The sequence below is a fragment of the Puntigrus tetrazona genome, chromosome 8 (assembly GCF_018831695.1).
Source record: "Puntigrus tetrazona isolate hp1 chromosome 8, ASM1883169v1, whole genome shotgun sequence".
Classification (NCBI taxonomy): Eukaryota; Metazoa; Chordata; class Actinopteri; order Cypriniformes; family Cyprinidae; genus Puntigrus; species Puntigrus tetrazona.
The window spans coordinates 20,807,110-20,823,588 of record NC_056706.1 but is presented as its reverse complement, the minus strand read 5'-3'; the positions used below and the strand labels follow the sequence as shown (position 1 = coordinate 20,823,588).

Genomic DNA, 16,479 nt, shown 5'->3' with positions numbered 1-16,479 from the left:
ATCATTGATTTTTGCCCAAATATCAATGGACCACGACAAGGGAACAAAAAGCTCACTTTTATTAGGAGCTGAGGCTATTGACCAGCATCCAAAACAACCCCCTCCCTCCAAATAAAACATGCCTCCTTCAATATGGGTTTGTGGGAATTTCTTTCCACGAAACCCGTGAATCAGACAGCTTCGAAAAGTAATAGCACTCCAACGTGAACAGACGAGCCGTTTTCACTCTGTAGGGAACACGCTGGAACTCAGGAGATATACTAAAACAGTATTTTCTTGTAAAAAGGACTCAATTGTCAGTTGGGGCAACCTAAATTCCGGTCCTAACTTTTGGTGCTTTCCAGATTCCTCCCCCTTCTCTTTTCCTTTTCGCTTTCTGTCAGTTCCTGAAACTTTCATGTTACAAAAAAAGGCTAAAGAAAAGAAAAAAGCTGCGAGATTTGATGCGTCACTCGTGTCAGCAGCACAAGAGGTGTAATAGTTTTAGTTTAAATATTTTTGCCCAAAAAGATTAAATTATTGTAAATTATTATAACTGCTACCACCATATTCCATGTTCATTAGTCACTGTTGGTAAATAACGAGGGGAATAACACCGTGTAGTAAATGGTAAAAACAGTTTACAGTACAAACCGGTGTGTTTAAAATAATACATTAAAATAACATGACAAGACACCAATTTCCAATATAAAGTGGCAAAGCGAATTATTTTGCATCTGGACGTGAATGAAACCGGAAGCTAGACCCATATAATTTACAAATGGCCGTGGTGGATGTGTTTGCAACACGAAAAAAAAAGCTTCGCAAAAGCCAACCATTCAGGTTTCGCACACATGGCTATAACTATAATCGAGGTATAATCTACAATTATGAAATTCCCATTTATAAATCAACTTTACTTGATTATTCAAGCGTTCCGAACTCATAATTATCGGCTACAATATTTTCGACCGGCCTCAGAGCGGGTTTCTCTCGCTAACCCCGGAAAACGGAAAACCCGGAGTGGAGCTCGAGCGACGAGGAAAGGCTTTGAACGGGGCGCTGAACCTCGGTCCGGTCACGTGACGGCTCCGGTCCGGTTTTCATTCTGTTGCTTGGTGAGGCAGAGCTTAGCTTCTTTCGCTTCATTTGGAGCATTTTGTCAAATACATGAACTAACCTGACGTTATTTTCAGAGTTGTAATCTATATATATTATATATTTATAAAAATATAAAAATAAAAATAAATATATATATATATATATATATATATATATATATATATATATATATATATATATATATATATATATATTTTTTTTTTTTTTTTTTTTTTATATAAATTATCCTAACATTGTACTGAATGGGAATTAGAGTCGCGCTGTGATATTGCTTAAATAACGCAATCCCAAACCCGGTGTCATTGAACTATTTCAAGAATCAAGTCCTGAACAAACTGTTCCTTTAAACTTCTCTGTGAGAGAGAGTGTGTGTGTGCTGAATGGAGTGTCGTTTTTCAGCGCTTAACTCCTCCTCTGCATTCTGCTCGTCCACACACACACACACACACACACACACACACTCTGTGCTGTTTGCGCATTCCCCATCAGCAGCTCACCGCGCAGGGAAACGGAGCCTCTCCGCGTCCGAACGCACGGTTTCCAGTGTCCGTGTTTAGCTCATCAGACGAGACGGTCGCGACCCGCGATGTGGAAGAGGCGAGCGGCCGATCCGGGGAGGAATCCGTGCTGCGTGTGACTAAAACACGTCTTTGGGATAGAGAGCCGCGGAGGCGCCGCGACCGACGTTGCAACTTTTGTTGCAAGCAGCACGCGCGCTTACAGACGGCCGCGCGTTTTAAAGAAAAAAGTCGCTCAACTTTTGCGCTCGACTGCGGAATGTAGAATCGCGCGAGAGAGCACGCCTGCTTCGACTTTTCTTTATTCGAGTTTGTCGCCGGGAGGACGCGGCTGGAGTCGAGTTTGCAGAGTTTGCCGCGGGGAGACTTCGTGCGATCGCGTCTTAAAGTAATCATGGACAAATTGGATTTAAATTCATGCGTCAAGGATTATTTCTGAAAGCCCGCGTGTGTTTCCCCCGCGCCGTTCTCGTGCACTTCAGAGTCGACACAAACTCTTGATTTCGTTACCGTCGCAAGGCGCTCGTAAACATGCCGCAGCTTAACGGAGGCGGAGGGGATGAGCTGGGGGCGAACGACGAAATGATCTCGTTCAAAGATGAGGGCGAACAAGAGGAGAAAATCTCCGAGAACGTGTCGGCCGAGAGAGACCTGGACGACGTGAAGTCGTCTCTGGTGAACGAGTCGGAAAACAACAGCAGCTCGTCCGACTCGGAGGTAAGTCCGCCGCCGCGTGTTGACAGACGCGTGGATGTGCTCCTCGCCGTCGGAAAAATAACTTTTCTCTTTTGTTTTTCTCCGTTCCTCCTCCTTTCCTTCAGCAAAGCGAGAGGCGCCCTCAACCAAGAGCCGACCTCGAAAGTTACGAGAAAGCCCGAGAGTATTTCACTGAAGGTACGAGCAAACAGCTGCTATGGCATGCCGTTTTAACAACTATTCATTAAAAACTAGATTGTCTTACTAGTACTAGCCTGTCTTTTTCGGTTTGGCTCGTAGCTGTTCGTTATATAACAGTGCTTTTTTTAAGCCTTCATATCAGTTGCCTGCTTTTAGTTTTAGTGTTTATGCCAGTAGTGACATTTTGAATGTTTTCTGATGTGATTTATATTAATTTGTTTAGGCAGCTCAACTAGTTATGTTACAAGTAATACAATTTGTGAAAGAGTCTAACAAATTGTTATTAAAAAAGATATTAGTGTAATAAAAATAGTACAAAAAAGTAATGGTAACACTTGTTAACTATTAACTCACTCTTCTCTCAATAAGCTCTTAATTTGTTGCTTATTAGTAGTTAGTAAGGAAGTTAAGTTTAGGTATTGGGTAGGGTTAGGGATGCAGAATACGGTTAGTTGGAATAAGGCATTAATATATGCTTAATTAGACCAATTAATGCTAATGCTCTAGCGATATGCATGCTGAAAGGTGTGACTGTAAAATGGAGTGTTATCAAATTAATTCTATATTGTGATTTGGAATTACTTGCCAAACTAATCTCGATAGCAGAATATATGGTAGTATAGGAGGTGAACATATGACGTCTGAAACACCGGTTTACATAGAGTTCAATATGAAAATTGTGTGGTTTGTAACCAGATGCAAATAAAATAGTTACTTGATACTAATGAGTGCTAGTGTTTAATGACTAATTACTAGTGATATAAAAAAAGATGCTAACAAAATGGGGTAATGAGGGAACAAACGTTGAAACAGCTTGCCATACTTGTTCTTTACTTAACTTTTGTGTCCACGCATTGATCCCTAATCATTGGTCTCTCCACTGTCAAGCTTTGAGAAGACAGCAAGATGGAGGATTTTTTAAGAGCCCCCATTACCCAGGCTACCCGTTTCTAATGATCCCAGATCTGGCCAATCCTTACTTGTCCAACGGCGCCTTGTCTCCGAGCGCAAGAACGGTGAGTGCCATTGAACACACTTCCTCTGTACATCTCTGGCGTTTATTTTTTAACAAACCGGTGACAAACGTCATGCGAGACGCAGAAAGGATTTCATTTGGAAATCCACACTGATCGGCCGCTGTATTGAATATTCGTGTCGCCTTCAGTGTCTGCCGTCATGATCGTTCTCGGTCAGATGGATGAGAGCATTAAAAACCGAGCTCTTTTCTTTGAGTTTTAGCGCTTAAGATTCAGTGGTGCGCCAGTCGGTTTTTGTAATTTGAAGTTATTTAAGGAATGTGCGTGTTGAAGTGGACTGCTGATGTCGTTTTAGCATTAGTTCATGTTTGAGGCTATTAAACTCTTTAATTGGTTTTAATTGTGTACTTCAGCTGTTTGACTTGCGTTTGACAGATTTCTATTCATTTATTTGTGGCGTAGGAGATCATGTCGAGCTATCGCCAGCGTCTACTGGATCAGATTTGCCAAAATCTTGCATCCAAAGTATTTTGTGGTGTTTTGGCCCCACATTTCGGTGTCTAAATACGCTGAGGGTTCCTCGTGTTTGTCTTTGAAATGGTTGGCTAATTGATCTAATACCCAGCGAATCTAATTCGGTGCTGTCTGCCACTGGGCTGTAATTAAGCAGTTTCGGGCTGCTTGTTTAGCCTTCTTTAAAATAAGATTAGTCTGGCCGAGCGAAGAGGTCTGTCACAGTGAAATTCTATCTGGGTGTCCGTTCTTCTCCTCCGAGGGCTGCAGAGTTTGCCTGTTCTCTCCCTATAGATGTGTTGGAGTTTTGTGTCCGTGTCTGGGAAAGGTTGACTGCCCTTTTAGCCCCAGCATTGGGTCTTTTCAACCCAGTTTGCAAAGAACTCAGCAGGCATTCATGTATGGCTTTGCAGCGGTGTTATGCGTCAGCGCTCTGCAGGAAAAAAAAAAAGAGAGAATGAACGGTTGGGTCTTTGAAAGCCTCAACCGGGAGTGTTTTTTGGCTAAACCGTGAGCCATCTCCCCAAATCAACACGTTTCGCAGCCATTGTTTATTCCGGAGCTCAAATCCTCCTTCTTTACTCTGAATCGCAATGTGATTTGATTGGACCCGGCCAAGCGCTTGAGCGAAAAGTTGCGTTTTCTCCCCCGCCTCCTCCCTCTAGACACTCGCGCAAGTTTTCCTTGGCCTCTCCGTTTCTTTTCACTCGTCCGTACGAGCTCTCCCTCCTTCCCAATCCCTTCCATTCAGTTCCTGAGGCGTTAGTCTTACATTGTCATTCTGAGTGAATGCTGATGGCTTCATTGGGATCTCCATAGGCCCTCATTAGCCTAATGGCTGCTCCTTACAGGCTAGTTGCATAGTAGTTGTGGTACCCAGTTCCTCTTTTGTTCCTCGGCCTATAGAGCGTTGTTGTGGGAAGAGCCTATTGCTTAAATGATCCTGAAGGAACATGGTTCATCCCACCCTTAGAATCGCCTCAGGCTGTACTTGCAACTTTTTGCGCAAAAGTCATTCCTTTGCCGTCCCAAATTGTGAATAAAGCCAATGTCAGGCACATCTCACGAGCACAGAAGTCCTCTGTTAACTAGCATAATGCGCATTAAGGAGCCAAAGGCTAATATGGGCTTGCTAGCAAATATTCAGATGATGTCATTCAGGATGAGGATTATAAGTTATTTTAATTTGTTTAGCTGATTGGGGACCGACAAAAGATTTGGTTCCCAGAGAAAGTGACCCCGTGACCCAATGCATCCAGATGTGAGAGAGACATCCACGCAGAGCTCATCCTGTTTCGAAAAAGAGGCATCTAACTCCTAGCATTCCTCACTGTATTCAAATCGCAGGAGTTCATAACCTCCAGAACCCGAGCAGATTGGTTTTTATCTGGAAGTTAAAGAAGTCAGATCGCCCCGCAGTCAGAGATATCTCAAGCAAATCAGGTCTGGCCCAGTGTGGACAGAGGAAAATGGGAGGTCATTGAGGCAGATGGGCTTAGCCTGTCAATCCGCACCTCTAGAGCGAGCCGAGCATCAGACAATGAGTGGTTGGCATACTTCAGATATTTACACACTAATCTTAAGCTCTCGCTCAGACAGCCTCAGTCACAGCTGTCAAAATCACATAAGGAAGTTTCCAAACAAAGCTGAGGAACCCGTCAGAATCTGAATGATCTTCTGTGTTACGCTCAAACAAATGCACAAATGTAGAGTATGTTTGCCAGGGAAAAGCACGAGCCTGTGCCGTATCCTCCTTTTTTATGTGGAATCTGACTAATTTGACAATGTTATCCTAAAAGGTATTCAACAGGTTCAATGTGTTTTGTAATGTAGAGAATCCGAGGAACTGCACTGACTATAAAAGACTTGAGAGAATGTTCTTTGTCAGAATGAAAGCCATTAAACTTCTACCGTGAGATGAAAAATTAAATTCCCTATGGCAATCTCCTGTTTTATTTTAGCGTTTTGGTTTCTTGCTTTTATATAGTGCACTATTTATGTGTATCGGCGAAAATGCAATAAAATTCTTCTCGGGTTGGGTGCATAGGCTTGTTTTATTTATTGTCTTAGCAGAAGCTTTTCTAACCAAACCGTCCGTTTGGTGACTACCACAGTGCACAAATCATATTACGGGAATCTGAGAATACGCGGCGCTTTCTAAGGCAGGCCTTGAATGCCAAAGCGAAGCCTAAAGCAGTCGCAAATGGAGTAAACTTCTAATCATGTCGCTTCTAAACTAATATGTACGTTTCTTGTGCTGTTGCTCTGATATCCCTGAGGTGGAATGGAAAAGCTCCTCTGAATTCATAGATTTCATGTAATATTTATAGTTGTAGGAAGGAAAGATTTGCCAAAGGGAATGTGGAGTTTTGAATACCTGTGGCTTTAGTTAAGAAGTGCAAACAAAGACCGTTGCTTAATGCTTAGAATTTCTTAACATTCTTCAGTGACAGTAACACACATATGGGCATGCACACATGTGACACTGTGATTAATGAGGTTATTGTCGTTGGGTGCAGTGTGTGTTTTTTGTGTCATATGTAGTGCGTGATCATCAGCTAGTCTTTAAGATGGATTGCTTTGCTTTCTACTGAATATTAGGAGCTTTGAATGACCGTAAAACGTATTATTTTAATTAATATTTAATCATTTGTAAACCTTAAGCTCTCGATTTTTTGCGTTTTTGCGACAGCTGTTTTTGAGAATGTTTTTCTGTAAACATGGTAATTGACCAGCCCACTTTTGAAATGTTTAATTTTTGCACGTCTCTTCTTTGGGGCGTTTAAACATCAGTCTGAAAGCTGTTGCATCTGTAGGCGGGTTGTGTTTTGTGTGTGTGCGCGCGCCTGTTGAGACCTACACTTTTTTTTTTTTTATTTCAGATAAGTTAACCTTGAATGCAACCGTGAAAGCTTAAGGCCTTCATCACGTATTAATGAAATCTGTCAAAAGGAAAAAAAAAACAAAAAAAACACAACTTTTCTTTAAGCGTTTTGAGGCCTGATAGTGAGATCCGCGAGATTTGCCATCGAGCAGTTCAGACCTCACGCTTTATTTGTTTTACGTTTTGTATTTCTATTCATGCAGCGGTGAGGGCAACAGTCCAGGTAACTTCGAAAAGCATCGCGTAAGACACGCTCTTAGTAAAAAACGGAAAAGAAAACGGAGAAAAAGAGCAGAGGAGAGGACAGAATTAAGTGGAAGATGGAAAGAAACCGAGGTATGAAGTGACAGAAGGGAAAGATGTGGGGAAACGCAGGCGTGCAGATTTCCCATAATTGATTTAGGGCCTGCTCCGAGCTGACATTCCTCAATAATCCAGTGGGACTGTTTTTAAGGATCGAGTGTGGCGGCCAACCAGCTCTACTATTCTCAATGCTTGTCACTGAGATGAATGCTCAAGCCTGGCTCGAGGAATCGTCTGCTAGGGGTGTTGGAAATGGAGAGAACTCGATATGTATATGCACAATGCTTTTGTTGGCGAAGTAAAAATTTAGCCACATTGTAAAAATGAAGCACACTTTTATGTGGCTTCCTAAAAATGTGAGGCATTAGAAAAGTGTCAAAATCCTTCCTCATTTTGAAAAGAACGAGATCGTGAACATATGAGAACTTTGGTGCTCATTTGAGCAAAATGTGTTTAGTTAACGTTTATCTACATCGTGAATCTTGTGATTATTTATATACACTTGTGGTAATAAAGAAAAGTGTCAATCCTTCCTTTGTTACAAATTGCAAATATGTGACCTTGGACCACAAAACCAATCATAACTAGCATGTGTATATTTGGTGTATTTATAGCAAAAGCCAACAATGCATAGTATGGGTCAAAACAGATTTTTCTTTTATGCCAAAAATCGTTGGGTAAAGACCATGCTTATCCATAAATGTCTATATAAAAATGAATTTTTGTTTAGTAATATGCATTGCCAAGAACTTTGATTTGGACAACTTTAAAGGTGATTTTCTCAATATTTCGCAAAAAAACGTTTTCTTCAAACTCAGATTCCAGATCTTCAAATAGTCGTATCTCGGCCAAATAGTGTCCTATTCTAATAAACCATACATCAATGGAAAGCATATTTATTCACAGTCACATATGAGATTCTGAGCACGTAAAATTGAACACATTGAACCTTGGTGCTCAGTTGGGCAAAATGAGTTCAAATTCGGATCCCAAACATGTCTAAAGGCCAAAAGCAGAGTTCTGTCAGTATAGACAGTCAGAGATAAACATTCATTGTCCTGTATTACAACCTGTTCCCGGTACAAACCGCAGTAATGCCTCTCTTCATTTTGATGGCAGGTTTTGACACGTTGCGTAATAATGTGTTGTAAACACACTGAATGGATACAGTCCTAAATGTTTTTCATAGGCCTGTGGCGTTTCCTAACGTTGTATTTTAATGCACATTTACATGCTGAAATCATTTTCTGGTCATGTCTTTGCTCTCCTGGAAAAGCCATTGAAAGACTTGGTCGTAATCGGTTTTCAGACTCCTTTTTCATTCGATTTCGGTCCCTACCTTCCAACCCAAAAGCTTTCAGCACAATCCCGTGTTGTTTTAACACAGTTGGGTTTTGGGCCTGAACAAGGAACCGAGCGACTCGCCAAACCTTGTAACTGCGGCTTTTGTATCGCGGCGCCCACATCGCCAAACAAACACACCTCAGTGGAAACACATTTTAAACTGTTTAGTCTTGTCTTTTGGGGAAGAATAGCACAGGGCACACGCGCGCACAAACACACGCTTTTGTAATGCCTGAGCATGTCATCACAGCTCAGGCCACATGTCTTTTACTGCGTTCCAGGCCTCTGCTGGGCATTTTTCCACATTCAGGTGTTCTCACTCTGCCAGCAGCTCTTAGCACTTAAACTCTTTGAGACACAGTTGAGTCAATAGTGCTATTGTCGGTGTGTGTGTGTGTGTGTGTGTGTGTGTGTGTGTGTGTGTGTGTGTGTGTTTTTTTTTTTGTATGTCCATTTCTTGCGTGAGTAAACTGTTAGTGTGTATTCAAGACGCTGGCTGTACCTGTAAAGTACAAATTGCCAGTTGTTTTGGTTTACGCACCATTTTTTTTCTCCATCAAGCACAAAAAAGTGGATTTTTAGCAGATCTGCTCTGTACAATGCAAGTGAATGGGGACCGGCGCTGTCAAGCTCCAAAAATAACAGAAAACACGTCAACCCTTAAATGTCTACCTCAGGTCTTTAGCAACCCTGGACATAATTCTCTACACTCTCCCCCCTTTAATTAAAATTAACATGTACACAATTAGACATCAACTTTCTTATTTCTCAGTCAATTCATTGTAAACCATATAACAAGAAAAAATATTTGTAAAATATAAAAATGTCTGTTTTCCTAGTATTTTTTTTTCTCATGTGTGCCTGAGGTTTTTCTTTCTACAGGTTATCTTAAGGGTTATTCCGTTGGTTTAATTGTAGTTTTAGTTTAATATTATACCACCACGGATATTTGTACTTTTTTTGTAATTTAATGAAGAAACCAGGTCCAATGAATAGTTGAAGACGATGATGATGATGATGATAAAGTATGATTTTTGTCATAATCATGGTTGATGAAACATTAATGCAATTAAGGGTTAAAGCTAATTAGAAGACTTGTAATGAAACACACGTGTCATTTGTACTATGTTATGACGGTTTTATGGTCATTTTTGGAGCTGTGCAGCTTACCGTTGTAGGTAAGAGCAGCATGAACATTCTTCTAAACATCTGCTATTGTTATTCCACAATAGAGGGCTTAGGTTTGGTCGGATTTGATGGCCAGTAAATGATGAGTAGTTTCTTCATGTCTTCTGCCTCTGCGTAACTGAATATTATTCTTACACCCCAGACGTGTGCGTTTGTTCACCACTGAGTGACGGAGAGATCTGTTAATGGCGACCTGAAATGTATTTGCCAAATGCTCTCTTTGTTGATGCTGGTCTCACAACTGTGCAAACAGTCTTGACTGATTTCTACATGTTTTCACCAACCTTTTAAAACAATCTACTTTCCTGTGGTCACATTGTGTGTGACATTTGACTAAAGAAAAATAATTGCATGTTTTCGTTCATGCTTTTCTTCACTCCATTAGATGTTTGAAGAGACAACCAGTAGAATATTAGTCAGAGTAGCAGTTCAACCGATGCAGATAAATGGCTGTCAGGGATAAAAATTAATATGTCACGATTTCTGGGTGTCTAGACGTTGCAAAGTCCTATTTTACATCTAATCCTTTGTTTTATTGTCCAGAATCGATATTTTTTTTTTGAGCATTTTTTTTTTTTTGGATCATCGTAAGCTGGTCATTAACTGTTTAACCAAACACTAAATGAGAGTTTGACCAACTAACCCTAGCATACGTTACTGGGAAGTGGTTTATTAGATGGTCCACTCTAAAGCAGATACAAGACTGCGAATACAAATTTATTTATTTATTTATTTAATAATGATTTGGCCTCATTTATTAAAAAAAAGCTTATCAAATTTGTGTATTACATTCATAAATCCATGAAGTAAAGTGTTTTTCACACATTTTGTTAAAAAAAGCACACGTAATCAAAACCTTAACACATCGAAAAGTACAAAGAGATGTGTATGAATCGAGCAAGCCTTCTAAATCGCTATTTAATTAACTTTTTATTCACGCATTAACACTGATCAATTGACACGCCGAGCGCATTAAATATGTTTTTTTGAGTAAACAATGTGATTAGGGTTAGGTTCAAGCTCAGTAAACGGGTTGTATTTCTGTCCTTCACAGATTTTTACTGAGGCTCCGAAGCTTTGAGATTTTTGAAAAGACTTGGCACAATGCAAAGCGGCAAACTTCTGTTGAAGAAACTTTTCTCCGTCACGTTGAAGGTTCTTGTCAAACATAAACTCTCCTTAAACCCATCAACCATTCAACTCGTGTCCTAGAAAAACTAGCAGTGCATGGTGCGAGCGTGTTCGCGCGCTCTATACTCTTTGAATTGTGTGAAACACTGCCAGCCTTGGCCTTCCCTCCTCCTTCCTTTCTCTTAGGAGAGCGGGAGTTGGCGTCGACCCCTTCTGCCACCCATAGCTTGCCCATCATCCCTCCCTCTGTTCCGTCCCTGCCATTACATATTCTGTTTATAGCCTTCGCTGGCTTTTCAAGAGCCGGGCCCTTCAGGAGAGATTCAACCCCCCGTGAGGACTGGCAAACCAACCAGCTTTACTCTCACGCGCACACACACACTCGTCTGCGTTCAGTGACATCAATGAGAAGGCCTTTGAAGCTGCTTGGGATGAGCATGTGTATAAATGTATTTTTTCATCAATTTATTAATCTGAAGCGGGCGCATTGGAGTCGGCCAGGTTCAGACAGGAGCAGCACTTTGAGACGCCCGCTTTAATTCCGCGCTGGGATGTTTTTGACAAGACGCGAGTTGTTTATTTGATCTTTCAAGTCTATATCAGACTCTCGGCGGACTGTGGTGCTTATTTCCAGTGATACACACGTATATCAGGGGCTGGTACAGTAACTCGCTTTTTTCCGTCTAAAACCAGCTGTTCATAAACAAGAGCGCAAGTACTTTTGGAGTAGATATTTATCATGTTGGATGGCCGTGTGACTGGGAATTTCTGTCACGACAGGCCGGTCACACAAATTTGCCAGAAAACTGTTTGACTTTAAAAATGAGGTCTGTGATTCATAATTGGGACCCCCATGAAATCCATTTAATTTTTTCCCAAATTCACTTTTTTTGTACATATTAAATTGAATATTACTCTTTTTTTCAAGATATACATTTTATTAATTAAAGAGCGAATTAATTTAAATCATGAAATTTACACTATTTAACAGAATAAAACATTTTTAAGGTTCGTTCTTCATTTCTAAGTGTTTTTTTTTTTTTTTTTGTGTTCAGATTTCCTTTTTCTGGGTTGAATTTTATTGGTTTCATTAAATGTTAATATTTAAAAGCTTCTCTAAATAATCTATTAAAAAACATTATTAAAACATAAATAATATGATGTATTATGTGTAAAAAAAAAATTTGTTTTTTTTTCATTACATTCAAATATTCCTGTCACAATTTCTTCAGGTTAAACCAAACTTTTATTTTGACAGGTTGCTTTAAAGCCCTTTTTAGGTTTCTGTTTGTAAATGATATGATAGTTTTAAATAATAAACTGTGAAATGCTCATGAAGTGACTCTCAAAGATTGTTCAAGAGATTATATTCATGTTTTCATATTTCGACTTTCCGCAATATAGAGTAAGTTATATTTTTATAACCACATTTTGCAATTTCACCTGCATTTTCCTTATCACAGACCCTGCACGAATTCCTATAGTATGAACAATGCACAATGGACCTTCTTGCCCTCAATATTTTGCCAAATTGTCAGTAATGTGACCTCAAATTAACTGTTCACTTGTCTCCCGTGTTAGTTTTGCTCAATTTAGGGGAGCTGGCTAAAATCAACATTAGCTCAGCAAATACACCCACTAACCACTATGATCTAACATTAAAAAATTACGGCTAAAAACAGAACAGCCGCATAAGGATACAGTGACTTTAGAGGGGCCTTCATTACTGTGGGAGTTGATTTGTTAGTTCAGTGTCTATATTTGTTAGCCGGTGGTGTAGTAGGTGTTTTCAAACAGTTTACTTCTTGTGATGGTATGCTCTCAAAGACCTGGCCCCGACTCACTGATGGAATATTCCAGATGTCTTTCTGTTAGCGGCCTATAGAGACTGGATCGAGTGTGATTTGAAGAGCGACACTCCCCTGAATTTTTAGACCTTCGGTCGGGAATGATGTCACATTCAGAGTAATGACTAGAAGTATCGCTTCAAATAAAAATGAATCAATCCATTATTAATGTCTTTTAAAAAAAGATGCTTTCAAACTGTATTATTATATCGGAAGATATTTTAGTGTTACGTCGCTATAAAAAAGGTTCTGCAATTAGTTACAACTTAAAATTGAAGTTATTTAAAAATCCAAATAAAGTTAACCAAATGTATCATTTTAAGCCAAGCATGAACACTTACTTTAAATTGAAACAATTAATTAATTAAAGATGATTATTATTATTTCATGTTAAATGTTCAGTTGTGATGACAATTTTATGTTTTTATAATTTTAAATAATTGTTGTTTTATAATTTAGTAGTAGTTTCATATAGTAGTTTATAGTAGTAGTTTCATCTTAAAAAAAAATATTATATATAAATTGCATTATTCGTATCTTTAGTCCTTCAACTTTTCAGTTGCCATGAAAACATGTCTAGTTTTAGTAGTAATTTTTTATTTGCTGTATTTAATTTTTTTGATTTATTAATTTTTTACAATTAATAAAAACCTTTCAAATCAATTTTAGTTAACAGTAACGAGAGATGAAAGAACAGTGCATTCAGTTTGTCACATTGGCCTACACCAGCATGAACGTTTGCCATTCACACCCAAAGGGAAATCTATACCTCTGTAAACAAGGACTCGGCCTAAACACTAGAGCTCTACAATGTGGAAAATGCTCGGGAAAACAATGCAATGCACTTCGTGTTGGTTCAACAAGAAATCACAGCTGCTCACAGGTCAAAAATAAAGCAGACCCTGATGAAATATGGGCCTGTTTGTCTGCGCATGTTATAGAGTTCATACTTGTCGTACGTCAAACTAATACTGTCTCGTCATGTGCACTTTAAGAATACAAATATGCGTGCATGCACTTATCATATGTCCGGCTAATACCCACTTGCCCCCTCTAGGCCGTGTGGTATCAGTGTTGGACCAGGTTAAAGCCCCCAACCGGCGGGCCAAGGTTAACCCCCCTGTGGGCCGGAGGGGTGTGGGGGTCATCCGTCTCTCTTCAGGGTGATAAGGGCTCTTTGGCTGATTGATAGCAGGGTCCGCACACCCTACACCCCCTCGACTACAGCGGGGCCCCTCCGGATCATGTGTGGCCCCTCACGTGGAGACTAGGGTTTTATTTCACATTAAGAGCCATCAGTGCTCTTAAAACCAGAACACTAAGTGCTGGAGTGTACACTAATAAAATCTGATTGTGCAGAAAGAGAGCGAGAGAAGGGGGGTGTGAGCGAGGGCAACTCCCAACCAGACCTTCATCAGTCTGGTATTCCAAGCAGATGGTTTCAGTTAAAGCTTAGCGGAGAGAGTTGGAAAGAGGAGGCAGAGCGAGCCTGACATGCTGCGCAGTTGGTGGGTGGAAGGAGGGAAAAGTGATAGTGATGATAAGGAAATAAGTAAAAGGGAAGGGGGTGAACGAGAGGAAAAGTGGAAGTGTGGAGTGAAGAAATATTGAGCCTAGTTGTTTCACTCTTGCGTGAAAAATGGGATGACGGAGTTGTTTCTAAATGGAGGTTTGGTGTGATGGAACACGGAGGATGTGTATTCGTGAACGTGTCTGCATATGCTCTCCTGTATTGATGGATAGAACTGATTTTGATTAAGTTAAGCGATGATAATCGTTGAATTGCACCGATCAGAAAAGCTGAATACCAAAGAACTACTCCGAAACGGCTCAGCAGCGAACTCCAACTCCCATGATGCATTGCGAACATTACGAGGAAAAAAAAATCTTTCAAAAACTGCATCTTAAAAAAGGTAAAACGGTAATATTGCAAAATGTTATACCAGTAATATCAAAGGTGATTTGCTGTTGAGAAACATTTATCAGTGTTAAAAACAGTTGTGCTGCTACATATTTTGTCAACTGTATGTTTTATATTTTTTATGTAATTGGTTAATATAGATATTAATGACTCTCTAGATCAATTTAATGCATCCTTGCAGATAAAAAGCATTGCTTTCTTTCTTTTAAACAGAAGTGTGTGTGCATGACAGCTATTGATACTTTTTGGTATGTTTATATGAATCAATAGTTTTATATTGTACTATAGCTTTTTAATTTTATTTGCAGTGTTTCATGCCATTGCTTTTTTTGTCTTTTGATATATTTGAGATTTTTTTTTTTATGCAATTTATATTTTTTAAAAAGCTTTTTTGTTTCAAAACCACGTTTAGGATGTTTGTAAAAGAATGAAACGATATAATATAACGATCCCTAAATTAGTGGAAAAATAAGCTGCTGAAAGGTGGGTGGTCACTGTTGTGCTCCGTTCATAATCCAAACCTTGTATGCTCATGCCAGACGTTAACATAAACTGTCATCATCCCAGTCAGTTCTCTCTTCAGGTCAAATACTGTCATGATGGAGCAACAGTTTGAAAATGTAACAATGCATATGCTAGTTTAATGGTACAGGCATTTGAAAGTAACTCCTATCACATAGCAGTCCTGAGGTTTGTCGCCAACACAGTTACGCAAGAGCATGCGCTAAGTAGAAACCGGTCCATTTGTAATGCCATGCATTGGCCCCGATGTTGTTTCTGACCTAATAAGCCCCAGACCTCTACTTTCACTATTATCAGTGTTGTCTCATTGCACAGCATGAGCAGGTCCTCGTATGTATACATGTGGCCCTCTGGCCCCTGCACGCCGTCACATCCAGTCCAGGATCTCTGATCACTATCGTATTTGTTTTAAGGCCCTGCTTCGGCCCGCAGGTCAGACAGAGGCCACGAAAACACTTGTGAGCCACGGCACTGATATAGACAGCTGAAGCCCAGCAGTGCCGGCATGCTAATGATAAGACGACACCTCCAGCGTTACGCGTCCAAGAAAGAATGAAGCTATTCTTTCCCTCTAGCTTTATTTGTTTTGTCTTGCTCTTGGTGGGTCACGTATGTCCCATCGTCACAGGATATGCCCCTGTGCTCGTGTAGCACCTCCTGAATATCCTGCTCTGTTTTTCCTGCTTCTCCCCTCCATCCCGACTCCTTCCCCTCCTCTGCGCCGAACTCCAGATGTAAACGATTAGCTCGTTTAACAGGGCCGCTCCAGGCAAGGCGCTTTGCAACAACAACAGTCCCAAACACTCGACTAGCTTTCTGTGCAGCTTTCTGAAGTATAAAACCATGCTAGTCACCGTTTCCATTGAATCCCTGAGATCTTGTAGAAGTAGCTGTGAATCTGTAAGTAAAATAAAAGCAATTTTAACATTACATCGAATGTCATCATAGGTTTCTTGATTTTGGGGCAGAATGTCGGAATGAGGTGAAATGGGTCGAGAGTAACCCAACTAAACATAACTACATAACTACAATGACCTCTGGCCAGATGAAATCTGCCTAACCTTTGAACAAACCTTAGTGTAAACTTGTCTAAATCAATTGGACTCATTAGATAGTCACAATGTTCCACCGTCTTGCTAGATTCAATTAAGACCCAGCAACAGACTCTCTTTTCTCACCTAATTCCCGTTTGTGGTTTAATAACAGCACCTGACTGGTTAAAACATTTGAGAGTAACGGTGTGTATCTCTAAAACGGTTAAGAAAAATGTAATTTCTGACAGTCACATCTTGTTTGTGCTAAAGTCCCTTTAAAGCCAGGTTGTTCACTTGGT

At 40.1% G+C, this 16,479-nt stretch overlaps 1 protein-coding gene across 4 annotated transcripts in view; it reads left to right on the top strand.

Annotated features, from left to right (window-relative positions):
* The first annotated feature begins 1,536 nt into the window (after positions 1-1,536).
* tcf7l1b (transcription factor 7 like 1b) overlaps positions 1,537-16,479 on the top strand; it is a 50,360-nt gene continuing 35,417 nt past the window's right edge. For 2 of the 4 annotated variants that reach the window (XM_043247600.1, XM_043247601.1), the window contains exons 1-3: positions 1,537-2,336; positions 2,441-2,513; positions 3,405-3,532. In XM_043247600.1, coding sequence (XP_043103535.1) covers positions 2,151-2,336; positions 2,441-2,513; positions 3,405-3,532 — 387 coding nt within the window. In that variant the 5' untranslated portion in view covers positions 1,537-2,150. The remainder of the gene's footprint in view (positions 2,337-2,440; positions 2,514-3,404; positions 3,533-16,479) is intronic. The other 2 variants (XM_043247598.1, XM_043247599.1) reach the window with 2 other exon arrangements.